The sequence below is a fragment of the Lemur catta genome, chromosome 5, assembly GCF_020740605.2.
Source record: "Lemur catta isolate mLemCat1 chromosome 5, mLemCat1.pri, whole genome shotgun sequence".
Taxonomy (NCBI): Eukaryota; Metazoa; Chordata; class Mammalia; order Primates; family Lemuridae; genus Lemur; species Lemur catta.
The window spans coordinates 32,555,302-32,574,396 of NC_059132.1; the positions used below are offsets into that span (position 1 = coordinate 32,555,302).

The following is a 19,095-nucleotide window of genomic DNA, read 5'->3' on the forward strand; positions in this document are numbered from 1 at the left end:
AACATATGTCTGAAGATCAAGACAAAGTTCTGGGTTACAGGTGAAGATTTGGGAACTGACTGCATTTAGGAGGTCACTGACACCTTGAGAGTAGAGAGACCAGGGAGAGTATACAGAGTAAAAAAAGAAGTGGGCAGGAAATGGGACCCTGAGGAACATCTGTTTGATGAAGTGGGCAAAGGAGAGAACAAGAAGAGTGAGAAGGAACTTGAAAAAGACAAGTATGAAAACAAAGAATACAGTGTTCAGAAGCCAAGGGACTTCCAAGATAACAACAGTTAACAGAAAAACCATGTCAAACACATTAAGGCATAGATTGACACCTTCTCTGGATTTAGCAATCAGGTTCCCTAGCAAGAACAATTTCAGTACTACGAGAGAAGGCAGAAGCCCAATGTTAGTGGAGAAGGGAAAACATCAGATAAAGAGAGACAAGAGTGAGATTTCTCTCTCATGTTAGGCAGTGTGATTAAGAAGGTGAGAAACAGGCCGGGCGCGGTGGCTCACGCCTGTAATCCTAGCACTCTGGGAGGCCGAGGCAGGCGGATCGTTTGAGCTCAGGAGTTCGAGACCAGCCTGAGCAAGAGCGAGATCCCATCTCTACTAAACATAGAAAGAGATTATACGGACAGCTAAAAATATATATAGAAAAATTAGCTGGGCATGGTGGCACATGCCTGTAGTCCCAGCTACTCGGGACGCTGAGGCAGGAGGATTGCTTGAGCCCAGGACTCTGAGGTTGCTGTGAGCAAGGCTGACGCTACGGCACTCTAGCCTGGGCAACAGAGTGAGACTCTGTCTCAAAAAAAAAAAAAGAAGGTGAGAAACAGTTTTTCATTTGTTCCTTCATTTACAAGGATGGAGCAACTGGTAGAAGCAATCAGTAGAAAATACATCCTCCTATTCTCAGTCATGCTACATGTGTCCTTAGAGTTCAGGGACCTGAGGTATTTCCTTTATTTTCTTCATAGGTCACTTGCCCTATTTTAAGCTACTTCTTCCTGCTGTACTGAAGCAGAACAGAAAAGCCTTCTAGATCATTCTCTCCTTTCTCTAAACAGATATTACACCCTTCTGACACCCAAATGCATCTATGTGGGAGGCTAAAGCAAAGGATGACAATGCCACCCAATGGGCATGCAGTAGGCAACGCAAGATTTAGATGCGTACACGTAGTGGGAGTGGCATAAAAACCAGGATGCAACTCTCCATCTTGAGGCCATTGCATTTAACCATGACGTCACTCCGTGTAGGTTACAATCCTGAAAAAGTTGTGTATACCAAGTTTTTGTAAACTGACTAATTTCAAAATCAGTAGGGTACTTACTATTTAAAGGAATCATGTAGTAAGTATTTTTGCAAAAGAAACACCTTTTATAAGAAAAAATTATCACCTCATTTTTCTACTGAAGAATTTGGTTTTTTTTTTTTTTTGCAGATCAATCAATCTGGGTTCAGATCTAGACACTTTCAGCTTAAAGTTATATAATCTCGGGCAAGTGACAACTTTTCTGAGTCTATTTATTTATAAGTAGATATTCCACCTACTGTTCAGGATCATTGTGAAGATAAAATGAGACAAAGGGTAGGAATATGTTGTGAAAATTGTATAGCATACTACACATGGCAGCGATCAAGAAATAAATGCCATTTGCCAACAATTCAACATATGTTTATAAAAGTTCTTAGGTCTATTAGGGAGAGAAGAATTTAACTCCAAGTTCCCAATTCCCATCGTTGATGAGGAAACACACACAGCAGGCATTAGGCATAGGATTAGCCCGTTTTTTTCAGGATACCACATGGTAGCAAAACTGTAAGGAGGAGATATGAATGGAGAATACTCAAAGGTGAGCTTTTCATCCAGGAAATGTTTAGTCATTTATTGACATGTCTCCGCTTCCAAAGATTTATAAGAATCACTGCACAGAAAACAAAAATTATAGAGCTAAAGCTTTTGAAAGAAAATGGCACAAAAACTGTACCATGAAAATAATATAGTGCTGCAAAGGGTCTTAGAGAATTTGTTTCAGTTCTCTCGTTTGATGAACTTTAGAGAATCAAAATCCAAAGATGCAAAGTAGTTTACCTCAGGTTACCTAGTGGCACATTTTTATGGAACATTTCTAACCACAATGTCTTCATTACTCAGGATAACCCATCTCTGTGTTCCCATAGCATCCTATGCATACAAATTACCATACTGTATTAAAATCCTGTTTAAATGTCCATCCTCTCCCATTGGACTGAAAGATCCCAATAAACAAGGTCTGTGCTCAACTCATCCTTACATCCCCAGCACTTGACTGGTGTTAGATGCTCAACTGCACCGAATCATATCCCAGTTAAAACTGTTTTGTAAATTTGAGGGGAAAGTGTGAACTTCTGGAAAACTTCCTATTTAGGCTGCCATTGCTTTGTGTTTAGAAAGATATTATAAAGGCTAATGTTACTATAGATATGAACTTGAGTACAGAAAGACAGTAAGACAAGGACACTTTTACAAGGTAAAATGAGTTCCTGATAGAAAAGTCAGCATTGTAGCACAGGTCCTACTAACTTTATTAGATTGTTGGATTTTTATAACTAGGTCTCCAAGAATCTTCAACCATTTTAGAATGACCTATGGTACAACAACAATAACACAAATAAGAAACAGTATAATTGCTGGTGTGCCTAATAGTGTGATGTGCTCTCATGGTTCTTTTTTAAGCACTTACTAACAGCTCCAAGATGAGTCTTTAAAAGAAGCAGACACAAACAGTATTTTTAAGGAGAAAAAGGATTAAATTTGAGAAATCTTCTCAAAGAGTGACCTAGGAGTAGACAGAAACTTGAGTTTGAGTCAGAAGATGTGAATTCTGGCCCCCATGCCTTCACTAACTTATTTGACCTTGGGCAAATCATTCCATTTCTCTGGGGTAGATGATCATTCAGGTTCCTTCAAGTTTAAGTGCTGTAATTGTAAGATCAAAAGTCCCCACCAGTCCTTGAGAGAGTAAGGGATGGAAAAAGATAAGTCAAGAAGGTAGAAACAAAGTAAACATGGAGGGATAGTGCGGTATAGAGAAAGAAAAAAAAAAAGCTTAGTAGAGAGATTGAAGTTCTAGATTCTAATTCTGTCATTAATTACTTGAGTAACCTTGAACAAGTCACTTCAGATCAAGATTTCCCCATTTATAAAGTAACCCAGATGATCTTTCAGCTCTAATATCCTAAAAGTATCAGCTACTTCTGCTATGAACAATGAAATTCTATGGAATCAGTGTAGTAGTCATAAATAGGACACATAGATAAAATATTTGGCAGAGAGAAACCTTAAACCTCATTTGAGCTTTCCGCCAAGCTCCAATACAAATATTTTTCTAGAGCCCATTCACTAGCACTGGTCCAATCAGACTACTGTATTTTCAATTCACCTATTCTTAATGAAATACCCAAAGGCTGGCCAGAAAAGAATGGAAACAGGTGCTGCCTGGATAATACATCAGTCCAGTCTCTTTGTTGTCTCCCTCTTTTCTACCACTGTACTTTCCTTATGTTATTCACTGTCTGGACTAAGCCAAATCTATCTCTTTTGATTCAAATTCTTCAAAGTTCAGTTCAAATCTCACTTCTTCCACAAAGCCTTCCATTCCCACTCTAGCCCACATCCGTCTCTCAGTCTTTTAAACTTCTATAGTACTACATTGCTACTGTACATAGTAAATGAGATTTGTAAAGAGCTTAGTATAACATCTGGCATATAGTTCAATAAATGATGGTAGTTGGTGTTGTTGCCACACCTTTAGCACTAACGAACATATCCTTTAGTTCAGTGCCTCTAAAATTTAATGTGATTATGAATCACCTGAGGATCCTGTTCAAATGCAAATTCTGATTCAGTAGGTGTGAGGTGGGACCTGAGATTATGTAATTCAAAAAGCTCCTGGTTGATGCCAATGCTGTTGATCCAAGGGCCATATTTTGATCAACAAAGGGTAGTTTTAGTAAATTTTTAAAAAATGTATTTATCTTATTAACCCAGCTGGACAGTAAGCTCTTAGAAGGCAGATACTATGTTTCATTTTTCTTAGCAAATATTCCCTATACAGAGAAGGTGTTCAATAAACATCTGCTGACTTATCATATCTGCAGTCTCTAGATAATCAAGAGCGCCTGTGCCGTACTGAGAAAGGCCAGGATGAAAAGATCATTTGATCACTCTAGTCAGAATCACTGGAACGGAGGCAGAGGAGAATCTGAAAGAAAACTTACCTCTTCACCAGTGAGAGTATAATACACAGAAGAAACAACATAAACAAATGGATGCCTGTTCCTTGTTTAAGCAAAAAGATCATTAAAGTGCAATTTTAATTGCACTTCAAATTTAGATGTGAACCTTAAAAGAGGACATACATTTTCTGGCAATGTAAAAAAAAAAAGCCACTAATAATAAGGTATATAATGAGCTTGATTTTATTTTTTTAGTGGAACAGACACATTTTTCAGTGATCTTTTAATATGCAATTAATCTCAGGCCAGCAATGAACACATTTCCAACAAAAGGGAGAGAGAGAGAAATACTCTGCAATTTTCCCATCAACCTGGTCAATGGTAAGGTCTCCAAATTCCATTGCCTACAATTACACAGATAGAAAGTCAAAGGAATCTGCTATGTATTAAGGATGCTCTGAGAGGCTGTCTATTTTAAGCCCTCCTTTTAAATCTCCAATTATTTAAATGCTTTTTAAAACCCTTTTTAATTATAGCATTCTATAATTCAGATGAGACCAATATCCTTCAGTTCTATTGGGAGACTACACTCTTCCTATATAAACACCAGAAAAATAATATAGGGCATATATGACACCTGCTCACTGAATACTATCCAGGTAGCTTAAACTGTGAGGAGATAAACTTACTAAAATCAGCCTTTAAAACAAAAAACACATTTGTAAGTCACTGTGCTTGTCATAAGCAGGCACCTGCTCCTTAACTCATAGAGACCTTTCAATAAAACTACTCATCAATATTTAACTGAGATGTTTTTGGCAAATTTAGACCCAAGTTAGACGAAGACAAACTGTAATTCTGGGAACTGCTATTAAGCACAATAACAGAAACACAGAACTGCTGTCAAGCACAAGACTCAAACTGGGTTTATAAGTTTTAATAAATCAATGTTATTATTTCAGAGAAAATAGGAAACCAGTTGGGAGTCAGCCCATAGGAAAGTGCTTTTATTACTTCCATCAGAAGTCTAGTCTCCAGGGCAAGGCAAATCCTCTGGTTTATGCCAGGCAGCCCTCCTAGAGAATACTACTATCCAAGGAGACTTTTACATCTCAAGCCACTGAAGCATCTATAATTCAACACAAATCTGCAGCAGCCTCATCATACCCGTACAAATGAGTATCTACCTACCTGGGGGTACCTAACTGGTAACTGGACCCCAAACAAGTGCTTTCAATAGGATGAGAGATCAGTATAAGGTGCAGGAAGGTCAGATTCTTGCATAGAAAAATGAAGCATCAATGTCATTCTTGTTTCTCCTCCTCCTTTTCCCAGCCTTTATTCAAGACTCATCGTTTGTGAAGCTTTCTCCAATAACTCTGGCTCTCACTAATCACTCTATTTGTTGAATGCCTGAAACACTCATCTCAATCAATAATTCTAGATTCCTCTGCATTAACTGTTTCATGTATCCGTTTTGCCTCCCAAATTTGAGTATAAGTTCTTCAAAAGGCCTCCACACTGCCTAGCACCTAGAGGGAGCTTATTATTAATACTGCTAATAATATAATAACAATGAGACAACATAACATAGTGGAGTGGCAACAGTGAGTCAAACAGGCCTAAGTTCAAATCCTGGTTCTAGCATTTGCTGGCTGTATGACTGTAAACACATTACTTACCTTCTCTACCTAAGCCTCAGTTTCACAGTGAGAATTCAATGAGATGTGTTGAGAGCAACTAGAACAGGGTTTGGCAAATAACAGATGCTCAAGCTTCAACGGAAGCTTAGTTACCTGCCCTCTTCCCTTAATAAGCACTTGTTGATTCGAACTGAGTCAGAGTGATTCTCCTAGGTGGGCTGCCAATGGCACTGTCATATTCACATATACTTTCCCCATTACCCTCTTGCATGTGCCTCTGTCACTTCCTGCCAAAAGTCCCTTCAGATTTTCTACTCTAGTGTCCTGAACAGAAAAAGCCAAGCATACAAGTCACCCATTCAGAATGGTGACATTAGCGGCCAGCAGGAGGGCATCTCCACATCTACATCTCACTTTCACCACACCCACACCAGCACTGCCTCCCTCCCTCAGGGTCTCCCAAAGGGAGAATGAGAGAGAGAGAGAGAGAGAGAGAGGGAGAGAGAGAGAGAGAGAGAGAGAAGAGCAGTGAAACAGCCAAATGAGGAAATGGAGATAAACAGCTCTGTGGTCTCTCTGTGCCTCCCTCCTGGAAGGAGCACTTGGGTCCAGTCTCCAACCTCAATCCCTGTGAGAAAAAACAAAACAAACAAAAACCCTTCCTCATATTCCTGAAGAAAAAGTATCCCAGATTCCTGGCCTCTTCATTTCTGCAAGCCCTTCTCCTGTCATTTCCACCATCCCACCAGCCCCAGGCCAACTTCCTGCCACACAAAATAGAACCTCTTTCATGCTTTTCCCAACTAGCGATAACATTTTCCCCCAGCCTTTGCAATTCTAAGTTGGAAAAATGCTACATATCCCTTAAAAAAAGCAAAGAAAAAAAATTCTTGATGTTTCCCCCCTACTGCAGGGAGGCAGATCTCTTTTTATTTGTGCTGGTTTAATGATCCAGAATATTTTCCCTAGGTCTTCATCTTTCAGCTGGAAAAGGCCACCATCACTTCCAAACCCCCCATCTCAAAACAAACAAAATCCACAAATCCCCTCCCTGCTGCAAAAAAATACAACAATTTTATTATTAATAAGGGGACTTCAGCCACGCTCCGAGGGAACAAGCCGGTGTACACCTGGGCTACCGCATCTGTGATTTTTGTCAACTTGATGTCAATACTTGATATCAGCCTTCATGGGTCCAGGTTAAAAAAACCACTATCACCCTCTCCCCCAAACACCAATTTCCATTCCGAATCCACTCAGCGCCTCAGGAAGCAGTGCCGTCTTTATTGGTCTTAAATGTCCCTTTGGCTCTCTGGGACTACTTTCCCCTCTGCTTTTATGTGACTAAGCTGACAAATCTGTCCTCTTCTTCCCTCTCTCCAAAAAAAACCTATTTCTTAAGACCCTTTCCTGTTGCATAAAGTTGCTCCCTCTTTTACGTGTCTTGGGGGATCTGAGGCAATCAAGGGAGTATTGTACTCCAGGATTCACCTTTCCGATCTGATCGATGCCCGCCCCCGCCCCCGCCCCCGCCCCCGCGCTCGCCCCCCGTCTCCTCCCTGCGGGCGGCACGGACCCTTCTTTTTATTGGCTGAGCGTTTCCTGGGCGACCCGGGACCGCGCTCTCCTCAGCCGGCGGCTGCCCGCGGCAGGCCCCGGAGCCCCGAGCGGCGGCGCCCGGGCACCTACCAGTCGGTGTGCGGCTCGTCGACCACCAGCAGCACCTTGGCCTTCCTGGCGGCGGCGGGCGCGGGCGCGGGCGCGTCCACCAGGCCCGCCGAGGCGGCCGTCTGCTTCACGGCTTGGGACAGCGAGCTGAAGAAGCTGCTGCCAACCGACGGCGCGGGCTGCGGCGCGGGCGCCTGGGCGGGCGGCGGCCTCCGCTCGGGGCCGGGCGAGGCGGCCGGGGGCGCGGACGAGGCCGAGGCGGCGCCCGGGCCAGGGGGCGGCGGCGGCGGCTGCTGGGGCTCGGGCCGCTGCAGGTCGGTCATGTAGCCATTGGGCAGGTTGGCTATGAAGCTGCTGTCCGACAGCCGGCGCCGCAGGAAGTTCATCATCTGGCTTGAGGGGCTGGGGGCGTGCGGGGCGGCGGCGGGGTCGGGCGGCGCGGCGGGCGGGCGGGCGCGGGGCGGAGGGCGAGGCTGAGGCGCCGGCTGCGGGGCCGAGGCTCCCGGCGCTGCGCGCGGGCCCAGCAGACAGCCGCGGCGGACTGGGCCGAGAGAGCTGGCGGCGCGAGGCTGGGCGCGAGGCAGCGGGCGGGGCCGGGGGCGGGGCCGCGGCTCGCCCCGCCCGGAGCCGCAGAGCTGGCTCCGCCCCCGCCTCGCCGCGCGCCGCTTGGGGCTTGGGGGTGGGGCGAGCCGGCCTCCCGCTCCGGGAGCGTGACTGTGGGGACGGCGTGGGAGCCAGTCCCTCTCCCCGAGTGGAGGGAAAGGGGAGCCGAGAGTCCCCGCACCGCGTTGGATGGAGGGCAGAGTCGTGTCCTAGCCGAGATGGAGGCGAGGGAAACCATCCCCACTCTGTGGAGGGAAGAGAGGTGGCAGCCTCCCTACCCTGAGGCGGGAGACAAGGGGTCCTCCTCGCGCGCGCGCGCACCGCGGACTGAGAGAGAAAACTAGCCCCTTTCCCAGAAACCAAAAATCATCCCCTTTCCTAGGGCTTCCTCCCTACCCCAGGGTGAGGGAGCCGAGGCCGTAGTGGGGAAGTGAACGGCTGCGTCTTCTGCTCTGGGGAGGACGCGGACAAAGAGGCTTGGAGGAAGATGTGGGGAGCATTTTTTGCACCTGCACTTTAGGGATGGCTCACCTAACAGCAGGCACTTTTCTCCCCCTCCTCACTGACCAGAGAGAGGAAACCAAGTGAAGGCTGGAGACACCCCTGTCCCCAGACCCTCGAAAGGGATATCCAGGGCTCCCCCACCCCGTCAGTGTCTGCTTCCCTCACATGCATTGGTGCATCCAGCGCTATGTCAAGAAGGGCATGCCCTCAAGATCTTGCTGTTTGTGTTTTCCGTTTCACTCGTTGGCCAGACCCGCATTGACCTCCATGAAGACCTTTCTGGGCTGGGCACGGTGGCTCACACCTGTAATCCCAGCACTCTGGAATGTGGAGGTGGGAGGCTTGCTTGAGGCCATGAGTTGGAGACCAGCCTGAGCCTCCACAAAAAATAAATAAAAAGATTGGTCCAAACCTGTAGCCCCAGACACTCTGGAGGCTGGGGCAGTAGGATCGCTTGAGCCCAGGAGTTTGAGGTTGCAGTGAGCTATGACGATGCCACCTCACTCTATCCAAGGCAACAGAGCAAGACTGTCTCAAAAAAGACTCCTGATTGCCACCTCCCCGTGTGCACTCTCTAAATCATGTGTGACCCTTGGACCTTTGTTTTCACCTCCTGTGAGATATGCTTATTTCCTGTGTTGTTATGGAGCAAGATGCAGCAAATATACTTTGCATTCAGACCATCGTAGGCGATATGTGACCTTAGACAAATTACCTCTCTGACCCTCTTTCCTCAGTTAATAAAACAACTTTTCAAAGTTGTTACACAAAGTAAACGAGATCAGGTATATAAAGCATTTGGTACCCAGTAGGTATTTCAGTAGTGGTGGCTGAATTCTTATTTGAATTGGTTCTCAATAAGTATTTACCGGGCTGAATGGAATTAGTGAGTGGTTTGTCACTAATATTGGCAGGCAGTTCTTGCTTCCTACATCCCAGCTGGCACTCAACTCAGGGCCTGGAGATACACAATCCAGCTCTGAGTCTCAGTACCACTGGTCTCAGAGTACTTTCCAGTCAACGGTAAGAATACAGTGGTCTTCCCATCTATGGTGTGCCAGGCACAGTGGTAAGGGCTGGAAAGGCTGACATGAATGGGAAGTGGCCCTTCTCTGAGGGAAGTTCACAATCTATGTGGGCTGGAGGAGCAGGGGGGAGGACAGATGCCGGAACAGTTACACCACAATAAGATGTCAGAAATGCTATGATACAGGTGGGCAAGGTGGTTTAGGAGCACCAAGGGAGGGAGGCATTCATTCTGCCTGTGAGGCTTAGGAAAGGCCTCTCAGAAAAGGTGACATTTGAGATGGGGCTTGAGGCAGCTGTAAGTGTTTACCAGTAGAGAAATGAAGAAGGGACTCAGTTAGACAGGCCATGGAGGAGGTATACTAGTTGATAACTCCTCCAGGAAGCCTTCCCTCAATCCTCCAGGGTGGGCTAAGTGTGTCATGTCCTGTACTTGGCTTTGTCAGAGCCCCAAATAAATCATAATCAAATATTCTGATGACTAGAATGTAAGCTTTTCTAGGACAAGATTGTGTCTTTGTTATATTTGGGCTCTAACACCAAGCATAGTACCTGGCACATAGTAAGGACTCAGTTGTTTGAGAATTGAGCTGTGCTCCTACCCAACTCAGTTCTTGTGTCTATTCAAGAATAAAACTGTTAAATTATTAATAATTAAATAAACTTAATGTATTGTCCTTCCTAGAAGAAATCTTTTCCAAAGGCATGTGTCTCTAATAGTGGGATTTCAGACACGGTCACTTGACATTTTTTAGGTGATTGGGTTATCTTTTTTTAATAACATTTTACTAAGATATTCCCCCTAATTGTTAGGCTTGTAGTAGGTACCTAATATTTTAAAAATCAACTGACTGAATGTTTTTCAGTGCCTAATACATACAACACAGTATTAGTATTAGCAAAGGAGATTTAAGGATAAATAAAACCCAAGTTTTTACCTTAAGAAGACAGTTCATAAACATGTGAACTCGTAACTAGCAATAGCTGAGCAGTCTGTGAGCAACCAGAAAGTGGAGCAGGCAGTGAGTGTTCAAGGACCAGAGGGAAAAAGGGATCTCAGAGACAGGAGATTTCACAGAGGAGGTAAGGCCCAGGCCTTGCAAAATCGGTGGCATTCAGACAGGCAGGAAAGAGTGGAGAAGGCAACCAAGATAGAAAAGACAGCCGGCGTGTAGTCAAGGAGGCTGGACTGATAAATAATCTGCTTTTTTTTTTCTTTGAGACAGAGTCTCACTCTGTTGCCTAGGCTAAAGTGCAGTGGCATCCTCATAGATCACTGCAACCCCAAACTCCTGGGCTCAAGTGATCCTCCAACCTCAGCCTCCCAAGTAGCTGGGACTACAGGTGCACACCACCACACCCAGATGATTATTTTTTATTTCTTGTAGAGACGGGGTCTCGTTATTTTATTCAGGCTTATCTCGAATTCCTGGTATACAGCGATCCTCCTACCTCAGCCTCCCAAAATGCTAGGATTACAAGTGTGAGCCACCATGTCCGGCAATAATCTACTTCTTGAAGGCAAAAACCTTACCTGTGTTGTTTATCCCTATTTTTCTTGAGCCTTTCATGGTACCTGGAATATAGTAGGCACTCCAATATTTGTAGGGAAGGTTCTGAGAGGCTGTAATTGTGTCTATATTTATATTGCTATTATCTATTCAGCTTCTCTTTTTAGATCACTACCACCTCAAGGTGAGGGATTCGGTCTTCTGCTTTTCTCAGAATGATCCACAAAGCCTAATTTAACATCTAAAACACAGTAAGTAGCCCAGTTGTAGGAGGTAAATCAGAATGTTGCCAGAGAACCGCTTAACTGTAGAGTCCTTCATTGAAAGAAAGGAGGCATATTTATCAAATACTCCATTAACTTATTATATTATTTTCTGGTAAGTTTGAATAAGAATACTATTTTATGGAAGAACAGACTATTTTCTTATAATTGGGCATAGTTATCAGAAGTTTTTCATTGGTTGGTACTTTATTACACGTTTGCTTAAACCCATATCTTCCATGTTGCAGTGAGTCCTTGCCAAGAAGTATCTTTGCATACTGCAAAGACATGCAGTGCAGCATGTCTTACTATAAATGGGCCTAGGTTTTAATGAACTGTAATGAAAATCTTCCCCTTATCCTTACCTGTGAACCTAGGTTCCAGATGCAGGTAAAATATAGCATCATTAGTATACCTTATATCCTGCCTTTTACCTAGAATTGAAGAGAGAACTGGATTTGGATTCAGGAAATTCTACAAAATATAAACTTCTGGTACAATTATGGCCTTTTCTGTTTATTTCCCCTGAAACCAACCGGCCTTTTTTCATTTGCAGGCAGAAGGCATTTCTCCCAGAGCAATCATGGGAGGGGTCTCTCACACCTTTCTTAATCCCTCAGTGACTGACTGAGCAAACTGTCAGAATCTCCAAGGTCTCTTCCAGATCTAGAAGCCCAGGACTCTTTGAGGTCTTTCCTTGTGTAATCTTTATCTTCCCACCGAATTATAAACACAAACATCTGGCAACTGCAGATGAAAGAGTACTGCTAAAATCAAGAACCAATTTAAATGCTGTATCGCCTCTCTGATTTCTCTTCTCCCTTGAGCAACAGTGCAGCTGAGATAGCTCAGAGGGAGAAAGGCTGGGCACGTGACTGAGGAGCAAGTGAAATGCCCCTGTAGACAGAGCTCAAAAACGTAGCTCAAAGGAAAACCTGGTGCACTGAGCCACTTAGCAAAACTTGTTGTCTGGTTTCCTCCCAAACAAGGAGGTTTGCTGGAACCACTCCACCCTTGGCTCTTGCTCGCTTCCCAGGGTCAGGAATCCCATTTCAACTCACCTGCTCTAGAGAGAAGTAGAAAGAATTTGGAATTCAGAAATCGCGCATCCTAGTCCTGCTCCATTACTAATTGGTATTGTGATTTTGGACAAGTTGCTCTGGTCTCTGGGCCTCATAGGCAAACAGGGAGTGATGTTGTCTGTCTGCCTTGGGCCTATCATCAGTTAATCTGGGAAGCACTTTGAAAGTGACAAAGCTTTACCTGAAGAGGCATCATTACTGCCTTCCACATCATCTTGTTATCTGTCATTCTGGAGAACCTGATGATGAGAGTTCGTTATCTCCATCCGGGTGGTTCTTCCTGACAATGCCGATATCAGCCCTGCAGATGTCTTTCTCTTCCACATCTGTATGGGGTCAGCACTGGACAGCTATGCCCTGGTGTTACATTCTTGAAAGGTGGGTACGTCAGCTGGGCCATTTTGCTATAATTAGGAATCACGTAAATAAAAGTTCAATTCTTAAATCTGCTTCATGTTAATTGTGTAACTTTGAGCAAGTCACCTTCAGTCTCAGTTCCCTCATCTGTAAAAGAATGGTGATAATTATCACAACTACCTTGAAGGACTATTGGACTCAGTAAGATCAAGTATATGAATGTATTTTATAAGCTGTGAAGGATTGGGCAAGTGTTAGCTATTAATATTTCTGACATCTAGGGAACCACAGAACTCACCAGCACTACAACTAAAATACAAAAAAGGACTCTCCACACACATACTCATCCCAGTGGTAAATACCCAAGAGAATTCAGGCAGGCGTGAGGTCAACCCTTTTGCAGCGACTCTCAGGCTTAGTCATACCTGCTAAAATAAATGCAACAGCCACTTCAGCTAATGGCTTCTACCTTCTAGGTGACCTTGAACAAGGTACTTCACTTTTCTCTCTCAGCTCTATTTCCTGGCCTGGAAAATGAGGCAGAGGGAGCTGAGCTAGGTAATCCCCGAGATCTAGAGTTGTGAAATTCTCTGGGCAGAGCCCCACAGGGGGAAACAAGCACCTGATGTCACCAGGCTGAGCCAGGGACTACAGGGGCCAGGTCTAGGAAACAAACACTGAATGTTAGCAGTTGGTTTCAGGGAGAGAGAGACAGCAGGTGTGCCCAGAAGAAGCATAGGTGACATGAATTCTAATTCTGAGTCTTCCCTGACTTAAGGGAGTCAGAGATGGCCCCCTTGCAAGTTTCCATTTCTCCAACAGTATTGGGGATACAATAATAACTGCAACTGATTAGTTGCTGGCCACATGCCAGAAACTGCCCATGTGTTATCTAATTTAATCCCTACAAGGGAGGTGTTAAATTTCCTCCTTTTTACCAGTGAAGCAATTTAGACTCAGAGAGGTTATACTAACATAAGATCTTAGAACTAAAATGTTGCAGGGCTGTAAGGCAGGTCTGGCTGCCTGCAAAGCCTGTGAGATTTCCTATTAGGATAGAGTGACAGACCTCTAAGAAAGCTGCCATTCATCAGCAACTGGCCTAATAAACACATTTATCAGAAGCCGTAAGAGTAATAACATGCCCTCCTGGACTCTGCTTATGTCAGCTTCCCTGACATCTCCCGTTGCCCAGAGTTCCGCAGCCGTAGGAGGCTTGGTGTAGCAAGGACCCTGTGTAAACATTCCTGCCGAAGGAAGAAGCGAGCCTCAAGCAAGACAAATCAAGCTAATGAGACACCCCTCCCCCTCAGTGTACCCCACTCCTACTCCCACCCAGCGAGGACCACAGCTCCCCACAGAGAAGCTCTGGCCTCTTGCAGTAAGCAGGTGTATTGGCTGTTGCCATGGTGACAGAGGAGCATCTCTGTCATGCAAACACGAGCAGCACAGAGTAGGTTTCCCCTGCCTGGGAAACTCAGAGGCTTCATTGGGGTTGTTTTCCAGCAGCATTTTCACACCGCTTCGAGGATGAGTGAAAGAGCATCCCTTTCACTTAGCATTTCGCCCACCCCAGAGACAGAGCTGAGCTTTCTCTACCAAGTCCATGCAGAAGGCAACCCCCTCCCTCTCCTTCTGGTGCAGTTCCTGTTCAGTGGAGGTGCCTTCCAGGTGGTGGGAAGAGATGCCAATGAATGAGCTGTTGGGTTTGCACAGTCAGCGGGCAGCCTCTGACCCCTCAGTCCTGCCTGGACACTCCCAGACCTCTACAGAAACACCCATGTGGGTTTATCACCTGCCTCAGCTACTTATTAGCAAGGCAATCACATGCAATTTTTAAAATGAGACTCAGTTTATTTATCTGTAAATGGGGTTAATCATTCTTTGCAGAGTTGTTGAAAAAAATTAAATGAGATCATATGTAAATAGTGCCCAACATAGAGTCTGGCACCTGGTAGGTACATATTCATGATAGCAATTATTTTAAAGAAAGGAACACAATGAAACATGTTCTGATTTGGAAACAGATACATGTTTGAATCTTTGGTTCATCACTTAATAGCCTAATATGTAACTTTCTGGAGAATATTTTCTTTTGAATCTCAGTTTCCTCATATATAAAAGGAAGAGGTTGGGATGACCTATGAGATTCTATGTGAAGATTGGATTTTGAAGGTGCAATTACAGTGTCTCTCCTGGGAATCTGAGGGTTTGTTCTAAAAAGAAAAGAAAAAGCTACCTTCTTTATTGGTGAAATGACATAAAAATCAGAATAATAGCCATGTTTATTGAGCACTGTCTATGTGCTAAGCACTGTGACAGATGCTATACGTTTGCTCTCTCATTTAATCCTGGCAATAGCTCTATGACATAGGAATCATTTTCACAAATTTGCGGTAGGAAGATGGGCAACCTGTTAAGTTTCAACCTGTGAGTTGAAAAATAAAAATGAATGAATTCTAACCTTGCCCTTACTGTATCTGTACATGGAGAAGAAATTTTCCTCTGCTGCCACACCACGACACAACATTGTATGAGTTCCTGCATGGCTGTCCCCAGGGAAAGCTTCCTTAGGGCCAGGGCCAGCTCTGAGCACATGGCCCCATTTCTTCTTCTCTTGAAAACAGCCAGCTCCAGGGATCTGAGAAAACAGTCATAGTCCAAGGTCTCACACTTGACCATTGTCCTAATGAGTATGATTCTGCCTGGAAGCCCATCAGCATTTTCTCTCCATCGCCTCCCCTTTACCCTGCACGTGCACAGGATCTGCCAGCATGCGCGATGGAAGGCTGAAGATACCTGACAGGCTTGCCTGCTTCCTGTTTCTGATCAGGAGTGAGTCAGTATTCCTATTGCCTGGTTTTCATCTTCTCCTTACACTGCCAGTGTCAAGAGAATGTCTTTTCTCATCTCCAAAATAGCATCTGGTCCATTTGAAGCAGGCTAGCAGTAGGCCGTCTGCCAGCACCCTCATTGCTTAGTGGATGAAAGGCATCCCCCATTCAATTATCTGAAAGTTCCCTTGCCTAAAGATTCAGCCAACCCCTCCATCATGAGCCAGTCCTGGGTATCCTAAAGTCACCTTGAAAAGATAGATAATAATGATGGCTACATCTGTTGTCTTGAATTCTTACATCAATTCTACAAGGTAGGAATCATACAAGCTTATTTAAACATTTGTTTAAATGAGGAAACAGAGGCTCAGAGAGGGGAAGAGACTTCCTCAATGCCACACAGCCCATTACAGAAGAGCTGAGATTCAAACTCTAATTCCCAACTTTAGGAGAAACAGTTGAACACTCACTGGCCACTTGCTCTTCCTACAGGGCATAGTGAGTGCTTGGAAAGTGCTGGGGATTAGAGATAATGGCAGCCAAGGGCTCTATAAAAGCCCCTGTGTCGTCTCTAGTGTACTTCAAGCCAGTGCCCAAGTTGTTCCTTCTGTTTAGAATAGCCCTCTCCATGCCTTGCAGCACGATGCAGTGAAATAACCACAAACTTTGTGGTTGACAGAGCTGGTTTAGAATCCTGATTGTACCACCTGCAGCTTTATGATCTCAGGCAATTCATCTAATGTCCCTGAGGTTTTCTTCCTCCATAAAATAGGGCTCTTCTACTTCATGGTCTTGTCATAAGGATTCCAGCTCCAAGGGCCTAGCGTGGTGCCTGACAACTAGCAGGTGCTCCTGATTATAACTGGTCCTTCTGAATGCAGTTCAGACACCGTCATCTCCTGACTGCCTCCCTCCTCTGTGCTCTGACATTTGTTTTTTTCTTTCTTCATTCAACAAATATTTAAAATACATGAATAACTCAATCATAGTATACTCAGCACACAATGTTGTGAATGTTGGGTGATGTTCTGTTTCCCCCATTAGACTGGGCTGTTTCTGAGGGCAAAGATTTTGTCTGAGTCATCTCTGAATCTTAAATGCCTAGTCCAAGGCCTGGCAGGAGGAAGAAAGGGGAGAAAGAAAAAAGAAGAAATAATAAAAGTAAAGGAAAGACAGAAGGAAAAGAAAACAAGACACAGGACTGTTTATGAAAACCTGCTCCAAAAAAATACCACATCTCTGTATCCAGGCAGACAGGAAAAGCACCTGGTCCTTGCCTGGCTTCCTCTGCAAATGCTTCCCAATTCCCCCATTGACAGGAGTCGACAAGAGAGGAATATCAATGACCGCCTGAGTAGGAAGCCTCAGATGAGCTTTGCACCCAGAGTGGAGACAGGCAAGTGATGAGTGCTTAAGGCACAGCTGCAGAAAGGAAAATTCCGTCTGTGCAGCCCATGGGGACAGAGTGCAGCCCCAGGCCTGGTAACTGTGTGCAGGCTGTTGGCTGACCCAGCTCCGCCCACCTCCAGCAACTGCAGCTGCAGCCCAGCAACAGCTCAGCCTGCAGGTGATGAAGGCAGCTACAGACACAGCAGGGAGACAGGTGGCTCGCTGAGGTGGCGGCTGAGCCCCAGAGCTCCACAGAGCAGGAGTTTGGGGCCCTAAGCCTTGGGCAAAAGCAGCAGGGAGGAGGAGGAAAAGGTCTTTCGCCTGGCTACCCAGACAGTGCCCCTGCCACCACCAAACCATCTGAGGGACTTTTTAACAAGTCTATCCTAATCCCACCATCCTTACTTCATAGAGGATGAGGCCACTTCTTAGCAAGGCATTCATGATTCTCCATACTACCTTTGTGGCTCATCTCCTAGCCTTGCTTGCACTGGAAGCCATACCCAACTTCTCTCTCTTCCCTAAACAAGGAATGCCCTATCACACCTCTGTGACTTCACTGATGCTGTTCCTCTCCTGGAACACACTCTGCCCATGCTCTGCCGCGTTAGACTCCGTCTCCCAGAAGGAGACCCCGAGACCAGGATTTGAGTACAGATACAAGTATATCTCATTTTATTGCACTTTGCAGATATTGCATTTTTTACAAATTGAAGTCTTGTGGCTACCCTGTGTTGAACAAGTCTATCGGCACCATCTTTCCAATAGCATGTACTCCCTTTGTGTCCCAGTGTCACATTTTGGTAATTCTCACCATATTTGAAACCTTATTATTACTATATCTGTTATGATGATCCATGATCAGTGATCTTTTATGTTACTATTGTAATTGTTTTGGGGCATGACAAACCATGCCCATGTAAAACAGTAAACTTAATAGTCGTTGTGTGTGGCCGGGCGCGGTGGCTCACGCCTGTAATCCTAGCTCTGGGAGGCCGAGGCGGGTGGATCGCTCGAGGTCAGGAGTTCGAGACCAGCCTGACCAAGAGTGAGACCTCGTCTCTACTAAAAATAGAAAGAAATTATCTGGCCAACTAAAAAATATATATACAAAAAAATTAGCCGGGCATGGTGGCTCATGCCTGTAGTCCCAGCTACTCGGGAGGCTGAGGCAGTAGGATCGCTTAAGCCCAGGAGTTTGAGGTTGCTGTGAGCTAGGCTGATGCCACGGCACTCACTCTAGCCCGGGTAACAAAGTGAGACTCTGTCTCAAAAAAAAAAAAAAAAAAAAATAGTCGTTGTGTGTGTTCTAACTGCTCCACCAACCACCCGTTCCCTCATCTCTCTCCCTCTCTTCAGGCTTCTCTACTGCCTGGGACACAACAATATTGAAATTAGGCCAATAACCCTACAATGGACTCTAAAGTGTTCAAGTGAAAGGAAAGGAAGAGTCACACATCCCTCACTTTAAATCAAAAGCTAGAAATGATTAAGCTTGGTGGAGGAAGATGTTTAAAAGCTGAGATAGGTTGAAAGCTAGGCCTTTTTTGCCAAATAGTTAACCAAATTGTGAATTCAAATGAAAATTTCTTGAAGGAAATTAAAAGTCCTACTCCAGTGAACACACAAATGATAAGAATGTGAAACAGCCTCATTGCTGATATGGAGAAAGTTTTAGTGGTCTGGATGGCAGACCAAACCAGCCACAGCATTCCCTTAAGCCAAAGCCTAATCCAGAGCAAGGCCCTAACTCTATTCAGTTCTATCATGCTGAGAGAAGTGAGGAAGCTGCAGAAGAAAAGTTTGAAGCCATCTATAATGTAAAAGTACAAGGTGAAGCAGCAAGTCCTGCAGCAAGTTACTGAGAAGATCTAGCTAAGGTCACTGTTGAAGGTGGCCACACTAAACAACAGATTTTCCATGTAGACCAAACAAGTTAGTGGCTTCAAAGCTTCAAAGGACAGGCTGACTTTCTTGTTAGGGGATAATGCAGCTGGTGA

General features: G+C 44.8%; 1 protein-coding gene across 1 annotated transcript in view; it reads right to left on the reverse strand.

Annotated features, from left to right (window-relative positions):
• SYN2 (synapsin II) overlaps positions 1–17,336 on the reverse strand; it is a 168,988-nt gene extending 151,652 nt beyond the window's left edge. The window contains exons 1-2 of the mRNA XM_045551451.1: positions 17,308–17,336; positions 7,548–8,011 (exon numbers count right to left, since the gene is read on the reverse strand). Of these exons, the coding sequence (XP_045407407.1) occupies positions 7,548–7,915 (368 nt within the window). The 5' untranslated portion in view covers positions 7,916–8,011; positions 17,308–17,336. The remainder of the gene's footprint in view (positions 1–7,547; positions 8,012–17,307) is intronic.
• Between the last annotated feature and the right edge of the window lie 1,759 nt (positions 17,337–19,095).